Raw genomic sequence first — 21034 nt, 5'->3', positions numbered from 1 at the left:
CTTTAGAAAATAATGTTGTGCTTAGTCACTCAGTCATGTCTGACTCTCTGTGACCCCATCCATGGACTGCAGTCCACCAGACTCCTCTATCCATGGGGATTTTCCAGGCAAGAATACTGGAATAGGTTGCCATGCCCTTCCCTCCAGGTGATCTTCTCAACCCAAGGACCGAACCTAGGTCTCCTACATTGCAGACAAATTCGTTACCATCTGAGCCACCAGGGAAATGTTCTCTTGGGTCTCATGTAGTATTAATAAAACACTATTTAATCAAGCTGTCGATATTAGAAAATGTGCTTAATAACTGCTTTATAAGCTGTGATTTCATATATTATGAGTTACTTGGATTTTGCAGACACTAGTACCTAGCAAATATACATCTTATAATTGTTTTACAAGTTCTCAAGTTTAAGATAGCCAACCAAAAATTTTTTTTGAATTATTAACAAGATAAATCCTATAATATAATGCTGAATGTCATTATATCTCAAATAAAATTTTTTTAAGCCTGTACATGGTAAAGGGAAGAAATTTAACATTCTACCATTTGATACTCTTTCTCTTCTTCAGTCATCTCTGGTTCACTTTGCTCTTCTTGAGGAACTGGAGATGGACTTCTGGTGACTTTTCCACTGCTTGCAGCCTCAACGTTTTCAGTGTCTTCATCTTCCTCATCACTATCCTAAAAAAAAGTAACAGCACTTTTTGGGCCACCCAAATTCATGTTTATGTCATAAAATAATTATCTTAAATATTCTATTTTAAAACCCCAAATTAAAGTCTATGAAACAGATACAGAAAAATGAAATTTCTCTCTAAATAACACTTTTGTGCTACAGATCTCATTTGGTAATTTAAAGAGAGGAAATACAAGATTACAAGATGGCTTTTGAGAATCAATTTCAATTTTTTCCCTTAGTTAAGTTTTCCTAAGATAAATAACTAGAAGCACATCATGCCCAGAGATTGATTTAATTAATATACATTATATTAATGGTCCTGAGATGAGTGGTATGTAGAATTTTGGATAAATGGGCCACACTCATATACTCAGTATAACTTTCATAGCTGTAAATTTAAGCTTTTTACCTAAAATCATTTGACTTAAAAAAAAAAAAAAACTAAAGTCAGTTTCCAGATCTAAACTGGTTACTGAAATTTGCTTTTTTTTTTTTAGCTACAAAATGGACAGATAAGCAAGAAATGAGGCTTACTTCAGATAGAAGAAATACCAGTTTTGTCTCTGTATACCGTTAGGTTTTCAGTATTCAGATGGCACACCTTAAAAGGTAGATTCTTCTTTATGCAAAGAAATACTCCATAGTCACTCTTAGCAACCGTACTAAGTAAAAGCCAAGGTGATCACCTAAAAAATACTATGGAAAGACTATTCGAACCAAAGGAAGACTACACGTAAAAACAAGTCCAAAGCATCTGGGAGAAAAGGGAGGACAATCTCCAGTTTTGAGATTTTTTTTGGGGGACACTTAAAAAAAAAAATCAAACTGGGAAATCTACTATTTAATGTAGAGATTTAAAAAATTTTTTATCTTTTTAAAGATAAAATTTAAAAGTGGCAGCCTGTTGTTTCTTATCTGCATAGCACCCAGAACAAAATCACATCTTTGGTATTGTTATTTTGTTAAAAAAAAAAAAAAAAGTAGCTTATGGCACTCATGGAATTGAAGCAAAGCCAGTACCTGCTTGAAGTGAAGTGAAAGTCGGTCAGTCGTGTCCGACTCTTTGCGACCCCAAGGACTATAACAGTCCATGGAATTCTCTAGGCCAGAACACTGGAGTGGGTAGTCTTTCCCTTCTCTAGGCGATCTTCCCAACCCAGGGATCAAACCCAGGTCTCCCACATTGCAGGTGGATTTTTTACCAGCTGAGCCAACAGTTAATTGGCTGTCCTTGAAACTTACTTCTGAAGGAAAAAAATGGCCTTGGGAGGAAGAATTATTTCCTGAATTGCACACTGGCCACTGCTGTGGCTGTCATACTAGCTAGAAGCATACTGCTGCTAAAGACAAAAAAATTCTCAAGCCATTCATGCCATCTAACTGATAGAGATTTAAAGAGTTAAAAGCTTATGTTACTTTCAGTACCTAAAACTTTCAGTATCAAAAACTACGTTATTATATCCTCGAGTGTAAGTATAGCTGTTTTATAGGCCATCACTGGGGAGTTCACTGTACTACAATAAAGGAACAGAGATTCGTTTGTCGAGATAAAACCCGTTATCTAGCATCTGAGTAATTTCTCTCTGAAATGAAACATTTTATATATTTGCTGCCCTCTTTTCTCCTTACTATCTCAGTAACACATATATAAAGTCCAATATACTTAACTGAAAGTTAATCTCAAGGATACTACTCCAGTACTTTTTCAAAGACTAAATTAGTACCTATTTATTTTGATAAACTTTTTAAAATTGAAATATATTTGATTTACAATGTTTCAGGTATACAGCAAGTGCTTTAGTAGACATTTTTTTTTCAGATTCTTTTCCATTATAGGTTACTGATACTGAACACAGTTTCTGTGCTACACAATAGGTCTTTGTTTTTTAATTTTATATATAGTAGTGTACATCTGTTAATCCCAAATTCCCAATTTATCCCTCCCTCTATCTTTTCCCTTTGGTAAACATAAGTTTGTTTTCTATGTCTGTGAGTCTATTCTGTTTTATAAGTACGTTCATTTGTATCTTTTTAAATTCTCCATACGTATTCTTTTATTTCATATATCATTTCCACATACAAATGATATATGGTATTTGTAAATGGTAAACTGGTGCAGCCACTGTGGAAACCATCTACAATACCCAAGATGTGGAAGCAACCTAAAGGTCCATTGACAGACGAATGGATAAAGATGTGGTATGTGTGTGTATATACATATATACATACAAAGGAATATTACTCAGCTATAAAAAGGAATGAAATAATGCCATTTACAGTAACATGGATGGACCTAGAGATTATCATACCAAATGAATTAAGTCAGATAGTCAGTTAACTTTTTCACATAGATGTCACAAGGAGTTTCAGATCAAGAATGTCTACTTACAAATTTACTTCTCTGAGGTAAACGAGGGCCATCTCCTCCTTCAGCATCATCTGTGGCCTTCTTTTCTTTTTTGGACAATTGTGAACGTTGTTGCTCCATTCTTTCTTTCTCCAACTTCTTCTGCTTTTCACGTTCCATTTTTTCAAGACCTTCTCGAATCCAAGCTGGAAGAGTCCTGCGTTTTACTGCATCTGTTTCACATGGGACAAAATATTCGTGTCAGTTAAGTAAAAATCATAAATGCATGAGTTCTTTATTCTTAAATTTCTATAATCCTTGTAGGTTAAAAAAAAAACATGTTGGTGCCCTTTAAGTGCTTGTGGAAAATACTATCATTCTTTAGCAAGGCAGTGGTAATAAAAACAATTCACTAAACGTTATGCTTTTCTTTAAAATCATCACTTTTAATAGCAAAAGTAAATATGGCTTTAACACTTATAATGTGCCAGGGCACTGGGAGAGTCCATCATCTCACGTACTACAAAAGCCCTACAAGAGCACTTCATCTTTTTTAAGTGATGCAACTGATGCTCAAAGAGATTAAGTGTTGTGTTCCAGTTTATAAAGACAGTAAGTAGTGATGTGGGCTAATTCAGAGCCAACTGTTACACTATGCGGTTTCCTAAAACATTGAAAGAATTACAAAACCATAAGCCTTCACTTTAAGAATTCATTTGAGTATTATTCCTTAAGTTAAAAAAGTTAGAATCTTTCTATTAATAAAATGTCTACTTTGTGATTAAAAAAACAAAGACTTAAATGTCCATTAAGTGCTGGATTTGGATTTCCAGATAAAAAGGAACATATATATGTAACTTCCTGATGGCATAAAATAGTTCTATTATGTTATTTAAAAATTAATTTTGCCAAAATACTATGGAAAGTGAATGAAATAAATCAAAGAAATCAATCTGACAGCAGTATATCCAATGAACTGAGAGTGGAAAGAGTCCATAAAGAGAGAATGAATAGGTTTTAAAAGGGGGAACTGATCATATATTGGCAAAATGTATCTATCAACATCAAAGAAATATCAACATGTTATGCTTATGATAAATTTAAATTTTATAACAAAAGATTTAAAGAAAATTATTGAAAACTAAGTATTTTAGTTAGTATCCTTTTTATAATTTTAAGATTTATGACTATAAAATGATAGGACTTTAAAGTATCAATTCCTAACATATAAGAGTATTAGAACAATTTAAGAAAACAAGCATCCTTTTTACATCATCAAGAAATCATGCCAATTGTGGTTCCCTAAACTTAAATAGCTACCAATTTGTGGCGGCTCCTGCTTCACAGGAAGTGCAATAGGTGAACGCTGCCGATCCCTGAATGACGATGGTCTTTCTCTTCGATTCTGGGGAGGCGCCGGAGGTCCTGGAGGTCCTGGTTGCCAATAAGGAGGATGAAATCCACCTTGCGGTGGACCAAAAGCAGCCCCATGCTGAAAGAGTATTGCAGTTTATTTTTCTTCACATTAATACAATATACTCTCTGGGACACACGTGTGTTATGAACTGGGACAGTAGAAATCCATGTGTGCAGCAAATCCAAGATTTCCATGGTTCTAATATCCACCGATATTTCTGTAGCCCTAAGAACCTAGGCTTACTTTTCTTAAGAAAGATAAAGATTTTCTGCCTATGTAAATCAAAGAGCCATATAAAATCCAGCTTTTAATATACTACATTCAAGAAGTATAGAAAAGGATATAAATTAATATGAGCTTTTTCATTCTGAATCCATTTATCAACTACTACTTCCACTACCAAGAAATCAAATAAATGTCAATTTTTCTGTAACTAGAAAATTACAGGAAAAAAAATTTATATCAACTACAACTTCCTAATTATGAACTTGTTATTTCTATAATTTTGCAAGAAATAACTATTTTAATCAAAGATAAAAGCTACTGAATCATTCTATTAATTTTTTTGTTGTTGCAATTTTGCCATTTTCAGAGGCTTTTCTAAGCCAGATGCCAACAGAGCTTTTTATCTTGTTAGCATGGGGATCTATGAGCAAATGCTGTGTGAGGAGAAGCTCCCCATGACTACATTTTTTCAAAACAAACAAAAGCTGTCATATCTGTATATCAAATATTCTTATACAAAAGGTATCTAAGTATGTACGAATAAGGGAGTACTGTCTCAAGGTTAATATTGTTCACGTTTATGCCCATTATCCATATAATTCGTGAAACAACATATGGGTTTTTTTCCAAAATTTTAAATGATAGCTTAAAGATAACAAATGGCAATCAATTATTTCACAATAACACCTAGCACTATAATTTAGGGTAGACTCTGGCAAAGTGATTAGAGAAAATAAAACTCCACATGACACTATTCCCCATAGAGTTCTATGTCCCTAGGAATGAATCAGATGCTACAAAGGAAGTATGTACAATTCCATTAACATGTCATGTTAGAATGGGAAAAAAAAATGACAACACTAGAAAAAGTCTTACTCTACACAGCAGAAGGAATTGCATTTAGGAAGATGATCTATGTTCTTCATGTATTTTATTCATGTCTTAACCATAATCTACTTCTGATAAATAATATATTCAACTACTGTGCATTTTCTAAACTTTATTTAATATTTAAAGGTACCATCTTGAAATTATAAATTAGAAAACAAAACATCATATAGCTATTGCACTTACACATTTCTCATTTTATCCAATTTTTTCCCTAACAGTCCTTTATACCATTTTCCTAAGCAAATCAAAAACCAGAAAACAAAAACCTAATGATTTTAATACTCAAAAACTCGTAACTTTTTTGACACATACGTGCTTATCTGTACAAGACTGAAAAGTGAAACGCATATCTTAGATACTCTTGATGAGACACTTCCAAAGAATGGATTACGTGCACATCTACAATATTAAAGCAACAAAATATCTTTCACCTGATAGTCAAACTGGTTCACTGGCCCCACTGCAAAATTATCGGGTGGTCCACCAAAGTTGTGATTGTTCTGGTTAAATATATGCCTGTTGTCAGGGGCAAATTCCCCACTGTCCTGACTGTTGCTGTCTTCGGAAGGAGGAACAATGTCCATTGGGCCTGGTGTTGGTGGCATCCATGGCTGATCTGGAGGGGGGTGTGGGGGCTGCTGATGCATTCCCCATTCTATTTAGGATTCAGGCATAAAAACATTCAACAGGGGGTTATAACAAAATCAACACAAATTTTTAAGATCTCAAGAAAGCTAGATTTTTCAGTAAAGAAACAGATTAAAAAATCTATGACTTCTTGGTCAAATTCCTTTTGTATATCTTAAAAATAAGCAATGAATCTAATAAATAATTCAAACGTGCTAACTACTACTCTAATTTATATTCTAAACAAATGGAAACCAAATACCCCAAATTACTTTTAATGAACATAACAAAATCCAAAGCAAATTTTTGTTCAATTTTTCTATTTGTGTTCAGTAACAATACCATAAAAATAATACCTTCAGATTTTTATATAATTTCTTTCTTCCATGAACACATTTATCCTCACAACATCCCTGTGAGGTAGGGAGAAATCAGGTACTATTTTTGCCAATTTCAGGAGGGGAAACTGAGGCACATAGAGGTTTTAAATCACTTGCCTGGGACACAAAGCCAGCACAGTAAAGTTGGGGAATGAGGATGCCAAGATCAATCATCAATAAACTTAGGAACCAAAACATTTTCAAATGTGAGAAAATTTGGCACACACTCAAGAAAACTAGAAATGAACTCTCTCTCAATATTAAAGATTAGAATATTCATTATTATTTTTAAAGTGATATCAGAGGATTACTTCTTGAGTTTTCCATTCTCACACTGAGAAACAATAAGTATTAGTAAGAAAATGGAGCTATGACTTCACTGTTAGCATACTCAAATGTAAGATTTGTCTATAAATAATTTGAAGTGACTGTTAAAAATAACACAAGTCAGAAGTGAACTAGCATCAAGGAACCTAAATCACACTATAAAGTAAAAAAAGCAAACAAACAAAAAAAATACATACAGATAAAAACTTATGGAAGATCTTTACTATCTGAAAAAAAGGAAAGAGAAAAATGAGCAGATGGTAGGGGCAGAGTATATTTGACAGACTAATCTGTCACAAAATGACACAATTTTTCTTTAATTAGAGACTAGACATGTTTTGCTCTGCCAGTGCTGCTGCTGAAAGGCCAGAGGTTGCAACAGAGAGACATAGAATGCTCTCTTCCCTAGATGCCAAGTGAGGTTTCCAGTGTTCCCAGCCCCTGTCAGCCTAGGAATGAAGAACCAAGAAAAGAATCAAACTGAGTGCCACAATGCTAGGAGAATGAGTACAGAATAATTTTAACCATAAAATTTCAAGGTCAAATCTAACTGAAACTGCCTAGTCTTCAAGAAGCATTAATTTCAAGAAGTCATAAAACTAAGCAAATTAAAGTTTAATTTTAATCCTCATTTTATTTTAAAATTGAGTCCTAAAATTTGGAAAACATAAACAACAAACCTGGTTGCCACATTCTGTTAAAGTTTGAATCCCCTTGGAAATTCCCATGATTATTTGGACCAGACTCCATTGTAGACATATCCTGTCCATTTGGCATCATTCCTGGTGGTTGTTCTACCATGCTTTGCTGTCCTGAAGCTTCTCTTTGGGCAATCCAAGCTTGAGCCAATGCAGCCCAGTCAATCTGGCCTAACAAAATTTAACATAGCAGAATTTAACATTCAGAATGTAGGAGCTAAAAGAATGTGCTTCTATGTAAAACAAGCATTTCAGTTAATCCTTACTAGAGATTTTAAATATTATAGAATGTTATAGTGGAAAAAATGCTTAAAAATAATGCATATGCAGGTTACAAAATAAATGACTTAAGACATTCAGAAAAGGACTTTACAAAATAACCAATTTCTAGTATTACTCATAAGAAAATGTATTCCCTGTACCTTAGGTTCATTGAATTTTTAAAAACTCTTACTCTTTTTAAAAAATCACTATAAGAACAAATGATTAAACTCACTCTTTCTCAGACAGGTCCCATTCAGGTCTACACTGGATCCTATACACCTCAGGTGAGTATAGCTAGCTATTTCTGTTCCTTCTCAGTCACGTTTGTTTAGCATCTTTAACTCCTTTCTCTAGTCAAAATATATCTCAACAACTTCTTATTTTTATTCAAAATTCATTGTTTCCTCTATCTCCATCAAAAATCTATAGCTTTTACTCATGTGATTAAAGTGACTGGAACTGTACATACATGCGGTACTACCCATGTCCATTTCCTGGTTTTCGTGTTATAACATAAACATGTAAAATGTAACCACTCAAGGAAACAAGATAAAGATTACATGAGATTCCCTGTAATCCCTTTGCAACTTCCTATAAATTTATAATTTCATAATAAAAGGTTTAAAAATCATAAAAAAAACTATAGCTAACATTTTAAGATCTAACAGTATTAATAAAGTAAACAATGTAGACTAAGACACAGGTTTTTACATCTCAGTTTAGCTGAGATTAAATATTCTCATACATTTTGACGAAGGTGAAGTTAAACTTGGTAATGTATATCTAAAACTTTAAATGCACAACTGTGAGCTATCAAACCTATTTCTTAGCTTTTTTTCCTAAGAAAATAATTGGACAAGTAATAATGGTATGTGTACAAAATTAGGGGAATGTCTTCAAAAAGTCAAGTCAGACAATCAATCATCTAAAAGTGGATTTATTACAGTACAGTCTATAACAGAATGATATGTAGCTATTAAAAAAAAAGAAATAGGAAAGCATTAACTCAGTAAACACAGGGCAGTAGAAGGGGTCATACCAATTAAGCAAAATTGGCTATTAATTAACCACTGTTAGAACTCAGTAGTAGCAGCAGTAGAACTCAGTAATAAATGGGGGATCCCTATACCCTTTTATGCATCTATGTAAGCTTGAGATACTCCATATTAAAGAGAGGTTTTAAAATTATATAGTATACCATCAGTTGATTATGATCTACATAGAATCTTAAGACTCAGAATTAACAGCAGAAATATGATTAATTTAAGCAACACATTTAAGAAAGACTTTCTTCAGAAAACAAGAACTAAATCAGTTTTAGAAATATAAAATCTATACAAAACTTTCTACCCTTTGAAGCAATATTCCAAAGGGAAATCCACTCCTTGCTATATATCCTAGGTAAGATGATTCAAGAGAAAAAATTAAAATTCAACCATAAAATGATCCAATAAACCAATCTCAATTCTACCTCCCTTAATCCTTGTGCCTATCTTCCACCCATTTCTATATACTTCCAAACTCCACTTCCCAAAATTCAATTTGTTTCCTTACTTGGATCCTGCTGGTGCTGGAATGACTGCATCCATTGTTGTTGGTTCAAAGGCCACTGCTGCCAAGGTTGTCCTCCTTGATCCCACATCCTGACTTTTAAAATATATCTGTTTTTCTGTCTTCAAAAAAATAGTTTAAAAAAGAGAGAATGAGTGTTAATGTTAAAAAAGCTCACACACCAGAAATTATTATATGATTTTACATTTATGTCATCAGAGCTCTAAAATTCTGCTCAAAAGGTTGCCAGAAGCAACTGGAATTTTTTGGTTAGCAAGCAAGAATAGAAAATTTCATGTTAATGCTGGTGTCAAGAGTTTGGAGGAAAGCATAGCTCTAATCAACTTCTCAAAGGGGGAAAAATCTAATTTTCCAATTTTTTCTAATTCTAATTTAATGTAAAATCTCATATAAACCTGTGGAATGTAATTATTTTGAAGATTATAAGAAAAAAAGTTTTCTATTTAGCCTCCCATAATCCAAGACTTACTGAAGAGGGTAATCAAATAGCTCTGGTTAATGAAAGAAAATCATGGGCGCAGAAGGTAGAATAGATTTAGAAAACTGTCATATTGTCAAACCTAATAAAAACAGCTGATTCACGCAACCTTAGAAGAAAAGTTCATGGGAAATCAAAAATTCAAAGGTTACCAAAATATCACCCCTACAAATTATTAAATGTCTTATGAGACACAATATTATGTCCCTATAATTACTATTTTCACCAAAAATGTTTACCTGAATCCAACTGAGCTTTTGGCTCTCACTTGCAGTGCGAAAGTAAAAGTCATTCAGTTGTGTCTGACTCTTTGTGACCCCATGGCCTATGCAGTCCATGGCATTCTCCAGGTCAGAATACTGGAGTGGGTAGCCTTTCCCTTCTCCAGGGGATCTTTCCAACCCAGGAATCGAACCCAGGTCTCCCACATTGCAGGCGGATTCTTTACCAGATGAGCCACAAGGGAAGCCCAAAATATTGGGAGTGGGTAGCCTTTCCCTCCTCCAGGGGATCTTCCCAACCCTGGAATGTGGAAGACCTGGGTTCAATTCCTGGGTTGGGAAGATCCCCTGAAGAAGGAAAAGGCTACCCACTCCAGTATTCTGGCCTAGAGATTCCATGGACTGTACAGTCCATTGGGGTTGCAAAGAGTTGGACACGACTAAGCGACTTTCACTTTCCAGTGTGAAGGAATTACAATGGGACAAAGGTATTGGCCAAACAGTATCAAAAGAAACAATCAGACAAATCTACAAGGTGAGAGAGATAGCCCACAAGACAAGGTTTCTTTTTTTTTTTTTTCCACATCACGCAGCTTGCGGGATCTCAGTTCCCTGACCAGGGACTGAACCGATGTAGCCTAGAATCCTAACCACTAGGTCACCTGGAATCCCCTAAGACCAGGTTTCTTAATATATAATTAAGATGGAAAAGTAGGGGGAAAAGACAAATGTTAATAACTATTAAATCTAGGTGATGGGTATGGGGACAGTTTAGTCAACTATAAACTAGCTTGAAAACTTTCACAGTAAAAAGTTTTAAACGCCTACAAGTCATTTTTATACTTTCTCCAACTCAGATATACAACCCTGTTCAAGAATCAATGACACGCATAGTTGGCAGATGTTTCTTCATTTTTGTACCCCAGGGCCTTAGCATATAGCAGGCATTAAATAAATGTTTACTAAATGCATCCTTTCAGACCCTTTCCTCTATTCTAAGAACAAAACTATTTCTTAGTATTGCAGGATCACAAAAAGTATGAAAGCCAAATACTATGGAAGCAATAGACACCAACTTAAATACAACAATGGGCTATTACAATCCAGGCTTTTAGAACTTGCAACTAGTCTTTGCTGCATTCTCAGAATGTTAAATCCTTCTATTAGTGGCAGATCCTGACCTCTCAGTTGAACACTGAATTAGGGAAGATGCATTCCTTTGTTATACCTTATTTACTCATGAGTCAAGTGCACTTACTTGTCTTCTAATTGTATTACATGTTCTATTATAATGGTGTTATTAGAATAAGGCAAAACAGGCACTAAATAGTACTGCACTTGAGGCCAATAACTGGACCGGGTATCAATTCCATATTTCTTTTTCTGATCTTTCTTCCAATTTCCTCTTTTCCAACTATACCTTTAAAGTTCTTTAAAAGCTAATGACTCATTAGCACTCTTGAAAACTTTAAATAACTTTAGCTAAAAGGAAACAAATAAATAGAGGAACAGCCAGAAGAAACACCAACTGCTATTTGGACTAACCTCAGAGGTTCACCTTCTGTTTAAAATTTAGGATGATTCAGAACTACAACTTGGAAGCATAGCAGCAAGATTACTTATGTCCTGGAAAAAAAAAAAAAAGTGAATGTTTGCACTTAAATAATAAAGAGCTATTAGAATTAATAAAAATCAATTCTAGAGATGCAACACAAAAGTGTGATCATCTCCAAATTAATCTGAAACTTTTTCTTCCATTAATTTTATGAGAAAAGATTTACCATTGTAAATTTAAAGGAAACCAGTACATCAAAAATGAGAAAGCAAAGCTTTTAAAACATTTTTCTTTCAAAATTTCTTTATTTACTTGAACAACTAACAATATAAAACATGTCAAGCAATTTAGGAACTGTCATTCGTTGTTGTTCAGTCACTAAGTGGTGTCTGGCTCTTTTCCATCCCATGGGCTGCAGGAGGCTAGGCTTCCCTGTGCTTCACTATTTTCCACACTTTGCTCAAACTCACATACACTGAGTCAATGATGCTATCCAATTATCTCATTCTCTGTCGCCCCCTTCTCCTCTTTGCCCTCAATCTTTCCCAGCATCAGAGTCTTTTCCAACCAGTCGGCTCTTTCCATCAGGTGGCCAAAGGATTGGCGCTTCAGCCTCAGCATCAGTCCTTCCAATGACTATTCAGGGTTGATTTCCTTTAGGATTGACTGGTTTGATCTCTTTGCTGTCCAAGGGACTCTTAAGAGTCTTCTCCAGTGCCACAACTCGAAAGCATCAATTCTTTGGCACTCAGCCTTCTTTATGGCCCAACTCTCACATCCATACATGACTACTGGAAAAAACACAGCTTTGACTATATGGCCTTTTGTCCACAAAGTGCTTTTTAACACACTAAGTTTGCCATAGCTTTCCTTCCAAGGAGCAAGCATCTTTCAATTGCTTGGCTACAGTCATTGTCTGCAGTGATTCTGGAGCCCAAGAAAGCAAAATCTGTCACAGTTTCAAATTTTTTCCCATCTATTTTCCATGAAGTGATGGGACTGGAGGCCATGCTCTTCGTTTTCTGAATGTTGAGTTTTAAGCCAGTTTTTTCTCTCTACTATTTCATTTTCATCAAGAGGCTCTTTAGTTCCTCTCCACTTTCTGCCATAAGGTGGCTTCATCTGCATATCTGAGGTTGTTGATATTTCTCCTGGCAATCCTGATTCCAGCTTGTGCTTCACCCAGCCCAGCATTTCACATGATGCATTTTGCATACAAGTTAAATAAGCAGGATGCCAAGATACAGCCTTGACGTACTCCTTTCCCAATTTGGAACGAGTCTGTTGTTCCTTGTCCGGTTCTAACTGTTGCTTCTTGACTTGCCTCCAGGTTTCTCAGGAGACAGGACAGGTGGTCTGATATTCCTATCTCTTGAAGAATTTTCCAGTTTGTTGTGATCCACACAGTAGAAGGCTTTAGTGTAGTCAATGAAGCAGAAGTAGGTATTTTTCTGGAATTCTCTTGCTTTTTCTACAATCCAATGCATGTTGGCAATTTGATCTCTGTTTCCTCTGCCTCTTCTAAATTCAGCTTGTACATCTGGAAGTTCTGTTCACATATTGCTGAAGCCTAGCTTAAAGGATTACGAGCAGTACCTTGCTAGCATGTGAAATGAGTGCAGCTGTATGGCAGTTTGAACATTTTGGCATTGTCATCCTTTGGGATTGTAATGAAAGCTGCAACTGTCATATATGCCAAGAAAAAAAAAGGAACATTTTAAAAGATCTCGTCTATCTGATATGAACTTAATGATACAAATAAGGTAATACATTCAGTCTTCCATGGAATTCTAAGTTTAAAAATTACATCAGCAAGGTGAGAACAATTTGTCCTTCAAATAGTTTCATCTTCTTCCCATTACATTAATACCTTTTTAAAGCTGATAGACCTTCCAAAGGTTCCAGACATCTTCTTGCTGTCCTAAAGCCTATTACCCTGCAGTCACTAAACAACAAATGAATAAATAAGTCTATAGCTTCTTCTTTCCCTGTGTTTACTTTTATTGTTTACCCTCTTAATGATAAGAAAATTGTTGACTTAACATACATGAGAACCAAAACGCTGGTGTTTAAGCACAGCTTGCTATGTTTTACAAAGCTCTAACAGCACATCAGAGTTAATGCATAGATTTTTCTGTGGTAGGTTGTAAACTCATACATTGCAGGAACTATAATAAGCTCTATATAGTGCCTGCTGCGGAGAAGGCATTGGCACCCCACTTCAGTACTGCTGCCTGGAAAATCCCATGGATGGAGGAGCCTGGTGGGCTGCAGTCCATGGGGTCGCTAAGAGTCGGACACGACTGAGCGACTTCACTTTCACGTCTCACTTTCATGCATTGGAGAAGGAAATGGCAACCCACTCCAGTGTTCTTGCCTGGAGAATCCCAGGGACGGGGGAGCCTGGTGGGCTACCGTCTATGGGGTCGCACAGAGTCAGACACGACTGAAGCAACTTAGTAGCAGCAGCAGCAGTGTCTGCTGGGGTTGCAAATAGATGTGAAAATAATAAAATCACTTTAACATATCAGTGATGCATGTTGACTGTCATCATTGCCAATACACACATTTACTTTTCTGGAAACCGCTCTAAAAAGTTTCTTTTACTTACACATGTTTAATGGTTGTCACGGCCAATTTTTTCAATTCCGCTTTTTAAGTTTTCTGATTATCACTTGTCACCTAGACTTCAGAACACAAGCTGATGATGCCTATCTACACCACTCACGAGCTGTGTGAATATGGGGAAATTAACTATTCTCTAATCCTTGGTTTTCTCAACTCTAAAATGGTAGACATAATAAATGTCTACCTCATAGAGTTATTGTAAAGATTAAGTGGGAAATATATAAAAACTGGGCACAAAAAGCTTCAATTAGTAGTAGTTAATATCACCACCAAGACTTTCTCATGATGTTTCTGATAGCACTCAAGTTTACAACTGGGGACAGGGAGGGGTGATCAAGCCAATCCATTTCTCCTCAATTCCATTTTCTTACCTTAAAGCAATCTAAGAGTTACCCAGATTTCATTTTATCTTTGGGGGGGGGGACTTTTTGCTCCCATTTCTCACAATATCATAAGCTGAAGCTTCTATTAAAACAAAACAAAGCAAAATTTTTCAAGTTTTCCTATAAACAGATTTTATGTGCATATTTTCAAAAGTGATTTGTATTACTTGTACCATTTCTGTTCGTTAAAACCAATCATTTCTATTTTTACTATACTTTCCAAAGCTTTGTTCCCTCCCAAGTTTTTGTAAAAGCTATTATTCAAATACAGTGTTTGATACACTTAGGCTGAGAAAAATATGGAAACAATGTGAAATTGTGACAAAAGCAGTACAAAAACATCTACTTCTGCTTCACTGACTACACTAAAGCCTTTGATTGTATGGATCACAACAAACTGTGGAAAAATTCTTAAAGAGATGGGAATACCAGACCACCTTACCTGCCTCCTGAGAATTCTGTACACAGATCAAGAAACAAGTTAGAATTGGACAAGGAACAACGGACTGGTTCCAATTTGGGAAAGGAGTACATCAAGGCTGTATCTTGTCACCCTGTTTATTTAACTTATGTGCAGAGTACATCATGCTAAATCCCATGTCAATAAACTCAGATATGTAGATGATACCACCATTATGGCAGAAAGTGAAGAGGAACTAAAGAGCCTCCTGATGAAATTGAAATAGTAGAGAAAAAGCTGGCTTAAAACTCAACATTCAAAAAACGAAGATCATGGCCTCTGGTCCCATCACTTCATTGAAAATACATGAGGAAAAAATGGAAACAGTGAGAGACCTTATTTTCTTTTGTTCCAAAATCACTGGAGATGGTGAGTGTAGCCATGAAATTGAAAGACACTTTCTCCTTGGAAGGAAAGCTATGACAAACCTAGACAGCGTATTAAAAAGCAGAGACATTACTTTGCCAGCAAAGGTCCGTATAGCCAAAGCTATGGTTTTTCCAGTAGTCATGCACGGACATGAGAGTTAGACTATATATAACGAAAGCTGAGTGCTGAAGAATTGATGTTTCTGAACTGTGGTGTTTTTGGAGAAGACTCTTGAGGGTCCCTTGGACTGCAAGGAGATCAAACCAGTCAATCCTAAAGGAAATCAATCCTGAATAGTCATTGGAATGACTGATGCTAAAGCTCCAATACTTTGGCCACCTGATGTGAAGAACTGACTCATTAGAAAAGACCTTGATGATGGGAAAGATCGAAGGCAGGAGAAGGAGATGACAGAAGACGAGATGGTTAGAAAGTATCACCAACTCAATGGACATGAGTTTGAGCAAGCTCCAAGAGATGGTGAAGGACAGGAAAGCCTAGCATGCTGCAGTCCATGGGGTCACAAAGAGTCGGACATGACTGAGTGACTGAACAACAATAATAAAATGCTTCAGTTAAACCTGCAGTTGAGAAACTTTACTTGGCTACAGAAAATGAATGTTGAACAAGCATGCTGGTAGAACACCAAAGTTTCAGTCTTTTTGGAAGGCAAGTTAACAGTAGAGTATTTTATCACAATTTTAAATGCTCATCCCTTTGAGCCAGCAATCCCACTTCAGGGACTTAGAACCATGGATGAGTACACTCACCATCTAACTCAAAAACCTGTAGCGTGTCTGTAACAGAGAACATCTGCTTTCAGTAACACTCAAAAGGCAATAGGTGAGTTAAGAGTGAACCATACAGTGGACTGCTATTTAGCCATTAAAATGAATAAGGCAGATTTTTATATGCTGACATACACTGATGTACAAATTGTATTATGAATTGTATAAGGGAAAAAATTATGATACAGGATCAATAATGATGCCACTCAAAGTTTTGTTTTTTTTTTTTTTAAGGATGCAATTTAGTATAGAAAATTCCTAAATTACCAAAAAGTTCTTAAAACTGGTAAGCTCTGGAGAGGGAAAAGAGGTATCAGTTAATTTTTTTATTTTCTTTCTGTATTCTTTGAATTATTTAATTATGAGGATGCATCTTAAAAAACAAAGCTACTATAGATTTTTTAAGATACAAAGAACCAAGAAGCTGAGCATCAAAATTTTTATGTGTTTTGCCTTGACTCAAGAATCTTGAGGGCATAGGAAATATCTTATAATTATTCTGAATTCTCCAAAGTGCTTTGCCCATATTTACTGGTAAAATATTTTACTCAGTCACTGATATTTATTATCAAGTAAATATATTAATATTCATTGATGAGGATGACATTCTAGTACTACGTCTGTGACTTTGTAACATCAAAAATCAATTTCAATCTATTCATTCTTCGCTTAGCTTTAATTTTAAAGATCCATAAGCTCAATTTCTCAAGTTTAGAGAAATGTGATCATTGATGAGCTGGGCTGCAAGACTTTCCCTTCACAGGATTAAATTAACTGCTATTTCCTTGGAAACAACTGGGATTTGGAAAGACCAGAAAGATCAACAACCATGGTTTGCATCAGATCATGCACATTATCACACACAGCTACAAAAATCTAGTTTATGGATATGCCCAGTGTTATGGACTGAATTGTGTTCTGCTAGAAGATATATTATTCCTTGGAAGGAAAGTTATGACCAACCTAGATGGCATATTCAAAAGCAGAGACAGTACTTTGCCAACAAAGGTCCGTCTAGTCAAGGCTATGGTTTTTCCAGTAGTCATGTATGGATATGAGAGTTGGACTAAAAGAAAGCTGAGCACCGAAGAATTGATGCTTTGGAACTGTGGTGTTGGAGAAGACTCTTGAGAGTCCCTTGGACTGCAAGGAGATCCAACCAGTCCATCCTAAAGGAGATCAGTCCTGGGTGTTCATTGGAAGGACTGATGCTGAAGCTGAAACTCCAATACTTTGGCTACCTCATGCGAAGAGTTGACGCATTGGAAAGGACCCTGATGCTGGGAGGGATTGGGGGCAGGAGGAGAAGGGGACGACAGAGGATGAGATGGCTGGATGGCATCACTGACTCGATGGACATGAGTCTGGGTAAACTCCAGGAGTTGGTGATGGACAGGGAGGCCTGGCATGCTGCGATTCATGGGGTCGCAAAGAGTCAGACACAACTGAGCGACTGAACTGAACTGAGAAGATACGTTGAAGTCCTACCCCTACTTCCATTCACTGTGAACATGGCCTTATTTGGAAATAGGGTCTTGGCAAACATATTAAAATGATGTCATACTGGATTAAAGTGGGTCCTAAGCCAGTATGACTGGCATCTTAAGAAAAAAGAGAGACAGACATTGGGAAAATGTCATGTGATCACAGCAGCAGAGACTGGAGTAAATTGTCTACAGCCAAGGAAAGCCAAAGACTGCTGGGAACCAATAGACTTGGAAGAGGAAAGAAAACATCCTCCCCTAGAGCAGAGAGAAAGAGAAGAAAGAAAAGGAGGAGACTGGTAGGGAGGACTCTTGAACACACATGCATGACCCTGTCAAAACCTTTAATTTCAGTCACACACTTGTAGGCTGGAGAACTGTAAAAACAAATTTCTGTTGCTTTAAAGTCAGTCTGCAGCAATTTGGTACAGTATCTCTATGAAACTAACACAACCAGAAATGACCATAAATTATCTTATTTATTTCTTAGATGACTCTATATTAGAACAATCATTGCTATAAGGTTCTTAAAATTACTCGTTTAAATGACAATCATTAATATTTGCAAAAATCATCTTATAGACTGTATTACAGATGAATGAGAATGAAAATGTAGTGTTTGTTTTAAAGCCCTTAACGCACCAATTGGAAAATCAAAGAAATATAGAAATATACCCATCCTTTGGTGTGTATAATGAAGTTCCTCATATCAAACACAAACCACAAAATTCAACAACCTTCTTATCCCCTGCCATTTCAGTCTTACACTCATGGTAACTGACCTCAAAGTCAAAAAGAATATATTTAGATCAAGTCAGATTATTTAGAAATGGCACTAACAAAGTTAACCTTGTAATCATTTGAAATGTCGTAAACTTTTTTTGCTACTTAAATACTGGAGAATTGAATCCCTTGATTATAGACAACAAAAACAAGTGATCATTGAAAAATAAATTTGGAAGAAAAAAATTGTAGAAAATCTAAAGGAAACAACCCCCAGTAGCAACAAAAACACTTACCTTTGTTCTACTACTATTCTCCAATTAAGGAAAGTAATCAGGGATTGGTAAAGCAATAGCTGATTCTTAGAACTGGGGCAAGAAATATACAAAATGAGCCTGGAGCATCTTGCAGTGCCAGGAAGTATGATGATTGCTCAAAAAGGGGTGGGGAAGATGGGAGGATGTCAAAGGTGCAGAGTAGACAACTCAAAGAGCTACCCATGTCCAAAGGTGGAATAATTTGGGGAATAAAATAAAGTAGTACTGGATTACAACACAAATATGACATAAAAATTTATGAATCCTGACATAAATAAATGATTAAAATAAATTGGAGGGGAAGAGACAAATCTTCTATGCAGAGGCATTCCAAATAAATTATGTAGATCATAAAGGAGGGAGAACTTAACTCTCTTCTCCTTAAGTATGGACTGTGCAAAGGGACTCCCAAAGAGTACAGTATGGAAAGGAGAAAGTGGACAGGGGAGAGTATACTCCAGAGCAATTTGACAAACACTACCTCAAGCAGGTGATCAAGGTCAATATCAACATGGTAAGTCATGTTCATAGTATGTAGCCTAGATGCAATGTGATGAAAAAGGCACTGAACCTCTGTGATCTTCCTCCTCAAAAAACCCTAATACCAGTCTTTTCGTGAGAAAAACAACAAATTCCAATAGCAGGTCACCCTACAAAATATCTGGCCAGTATCCCTAGAAATTGTCAAGATCACTGTGTTACTTTGCTAGGGCTGCCATAACAAAGTACCAAAGACTGGATAATTCAAACAACAGAAATTTATTTTCTCATTGTTCTGGAGGCTAAGTTTTTCTTTTTCCAAAAGAGCAGTACACAGAGGGAAGTTTCATTATAACATGTAGGGCCCATGTTAATGACCTCATTTTACTTCTTTAAAGATCCTATCTCCAAATATAGTCATATTTTGAGGCACTGAAGTTAGGACATCACTGTATGAATTTTCAGCCTGTAAAAGCCAGAGAAAACAAAGCAGGCCTAAAAAACTGTCACAACCAAAGAAAACTAAGGACATATAACCATTAAATTTATATGATATTCTAAACAGAATCCTGAGCTGGAAAAAGGATATTAGGTTTAAACTTAGGCAATGTGAATAAACTAGGGACTTTATGTAATAATGTACCAATATTGGTCCATTCAATGTAACAAACGTACCACACTAAAGTTAACAGGAGAAACTGTGTGTGCGGGGTTGGGGAGAGGGAGTAGTTTATACGGTAACTGTACTACCTGCTCAATTTTTCTGTAAATCAAAAACTGTTCTAAAGTCTCAAGAACACCTTAAAAGAACAGATTTACTTTACCCACAGCCCACAACACCTTGCAAAACCGTTTTTGTTGCCTTTGCCTTGCTGCACCCCAACCAGAAACTCCAAGTTTATTTTGCTGTTCTATAAATTAACCACCAACAATCAGAATCTGTACAGGACCCGCGAGGTTCAGACGACAATAGTATCCTCTACAGGATAATGAAACTGAAATGTTGGATGCTACCTTTCTTGCCCGAAGTTTAACACATAGTCTCTATGACTTTAAAAATACAAGGATAATACAAACTATAAGGAACCTGCTGCTGCTGCTAAGTCGCTTCAGTCGTGTCCGACTCTGTGCCCTAACTGTTCTTAAAAGAACACAGTTGCCCTTGGCTGCGCCTGCGTAGTCTCAGCTACGAGACAGAGAAGGTCCAGGGCCTAGCCCCCGCCTCCTCCGCTCTGCACCCCCTCCCCATAAGAGGGTTCCCATTGCGCACGCGCAGTGCTTAACGGCCGGTCGGGAGCCCAACAATCACTCCCTTCTCATCGGAGAGGGAACTCTCGTAGTTAGAAGGGGAGCTCGTGAGCACTCTCTTTCAACTTAAGAACATTTCCTTTTCACCGGGAGCATCGCCGTGATTCATCAAGTCAGGCGGACGCCACCGCTTTAAGGGAGAAGAGGTTCCAGCGGTCGCGCCAAGCAGCGTACGCAGGCTACGTGTTTAAGTTATGCTACCTTCGCCACAGAAACCAAGAAAGCTGTAATGGCCTGGCAAGTCCCCACGCCTAATCGTTCAGCACCACTTACCCACTCTGTTTCCGGAACACCGCTGTCGCCACCGTTCCTGTAATACCTCTCCAACCCTTTCGATGCTTCTACTTCTCCACGAACAAGACAAGATGGCGCCCGATTAGTCTCACCCGGAAGTGAATAATAATAACATCCG

General features: G+C 36.4%; 1 protein-coding gene across 5 annotated transcripts in view; it reads right to left on the bottom strand.

Annotated features, from left to right (window-relative positions):
* PNISR (PNN interacting serine and arginine rich protein) overlaps positions 1-21034 on the bottom strand; it is a 28275-nt gene extending 7241 nt beyond the window's left edge. The window contains exons 1-8 of one of the 5 annotated variants that reach the window (XM_070376559.1): positions 20896-21034; positions 11673-11753; positions 9411-9529; positions 7575-7763; positions 5992-6215; positions 4348-4519; positions 3070-3260; positions 545-682 (exon numbers count right to left, since the gene is read on the bottom strand). In XM_070376559.1, coding sequence (XP_070232660.1) covers positions 545-682; positions 3070-3260; positions 4348-4519; positions 5992-6215; positions 7575-7763; positions 9411-9498 — 1002 coding nt within the window. In that variant the 5' untranslated portion in view covers positions 9499-9529; positions 11673-11753; positions 20896-21034. Of the gene's footprint in view, positions 1-544; positions 683-3069; positions 3261-4347; positions 4520-5991; positions 7344-7574; positions 7764-9410; positions 9530-11672; positions 11754-20895 lie in introns of those variants that run through there. The other 4 variants (XM_070376560.1, XM_070376561.1, XM_070376562.1 and 1 more) reach the window with 4 other exon arrangements.

This window comes from Bos mutus, chromosome 9 (assembly GCF_027580195.1).
Source record: "Bos mutus isolate GX-2022 chromosome 9, NWIPB_WYAK_1.1, whole genome shotgun sequence".
Classification (NCBI taxonomy): domain Eukaryota; kingdom Metazoa; phylum Chordata; class Mammalia; order Artiodactyla; family Bovidae; genus Bos; species Bos mutus.
This window is presented reverse-complemented; position numbering and strand designations above follow the sequence as displayed.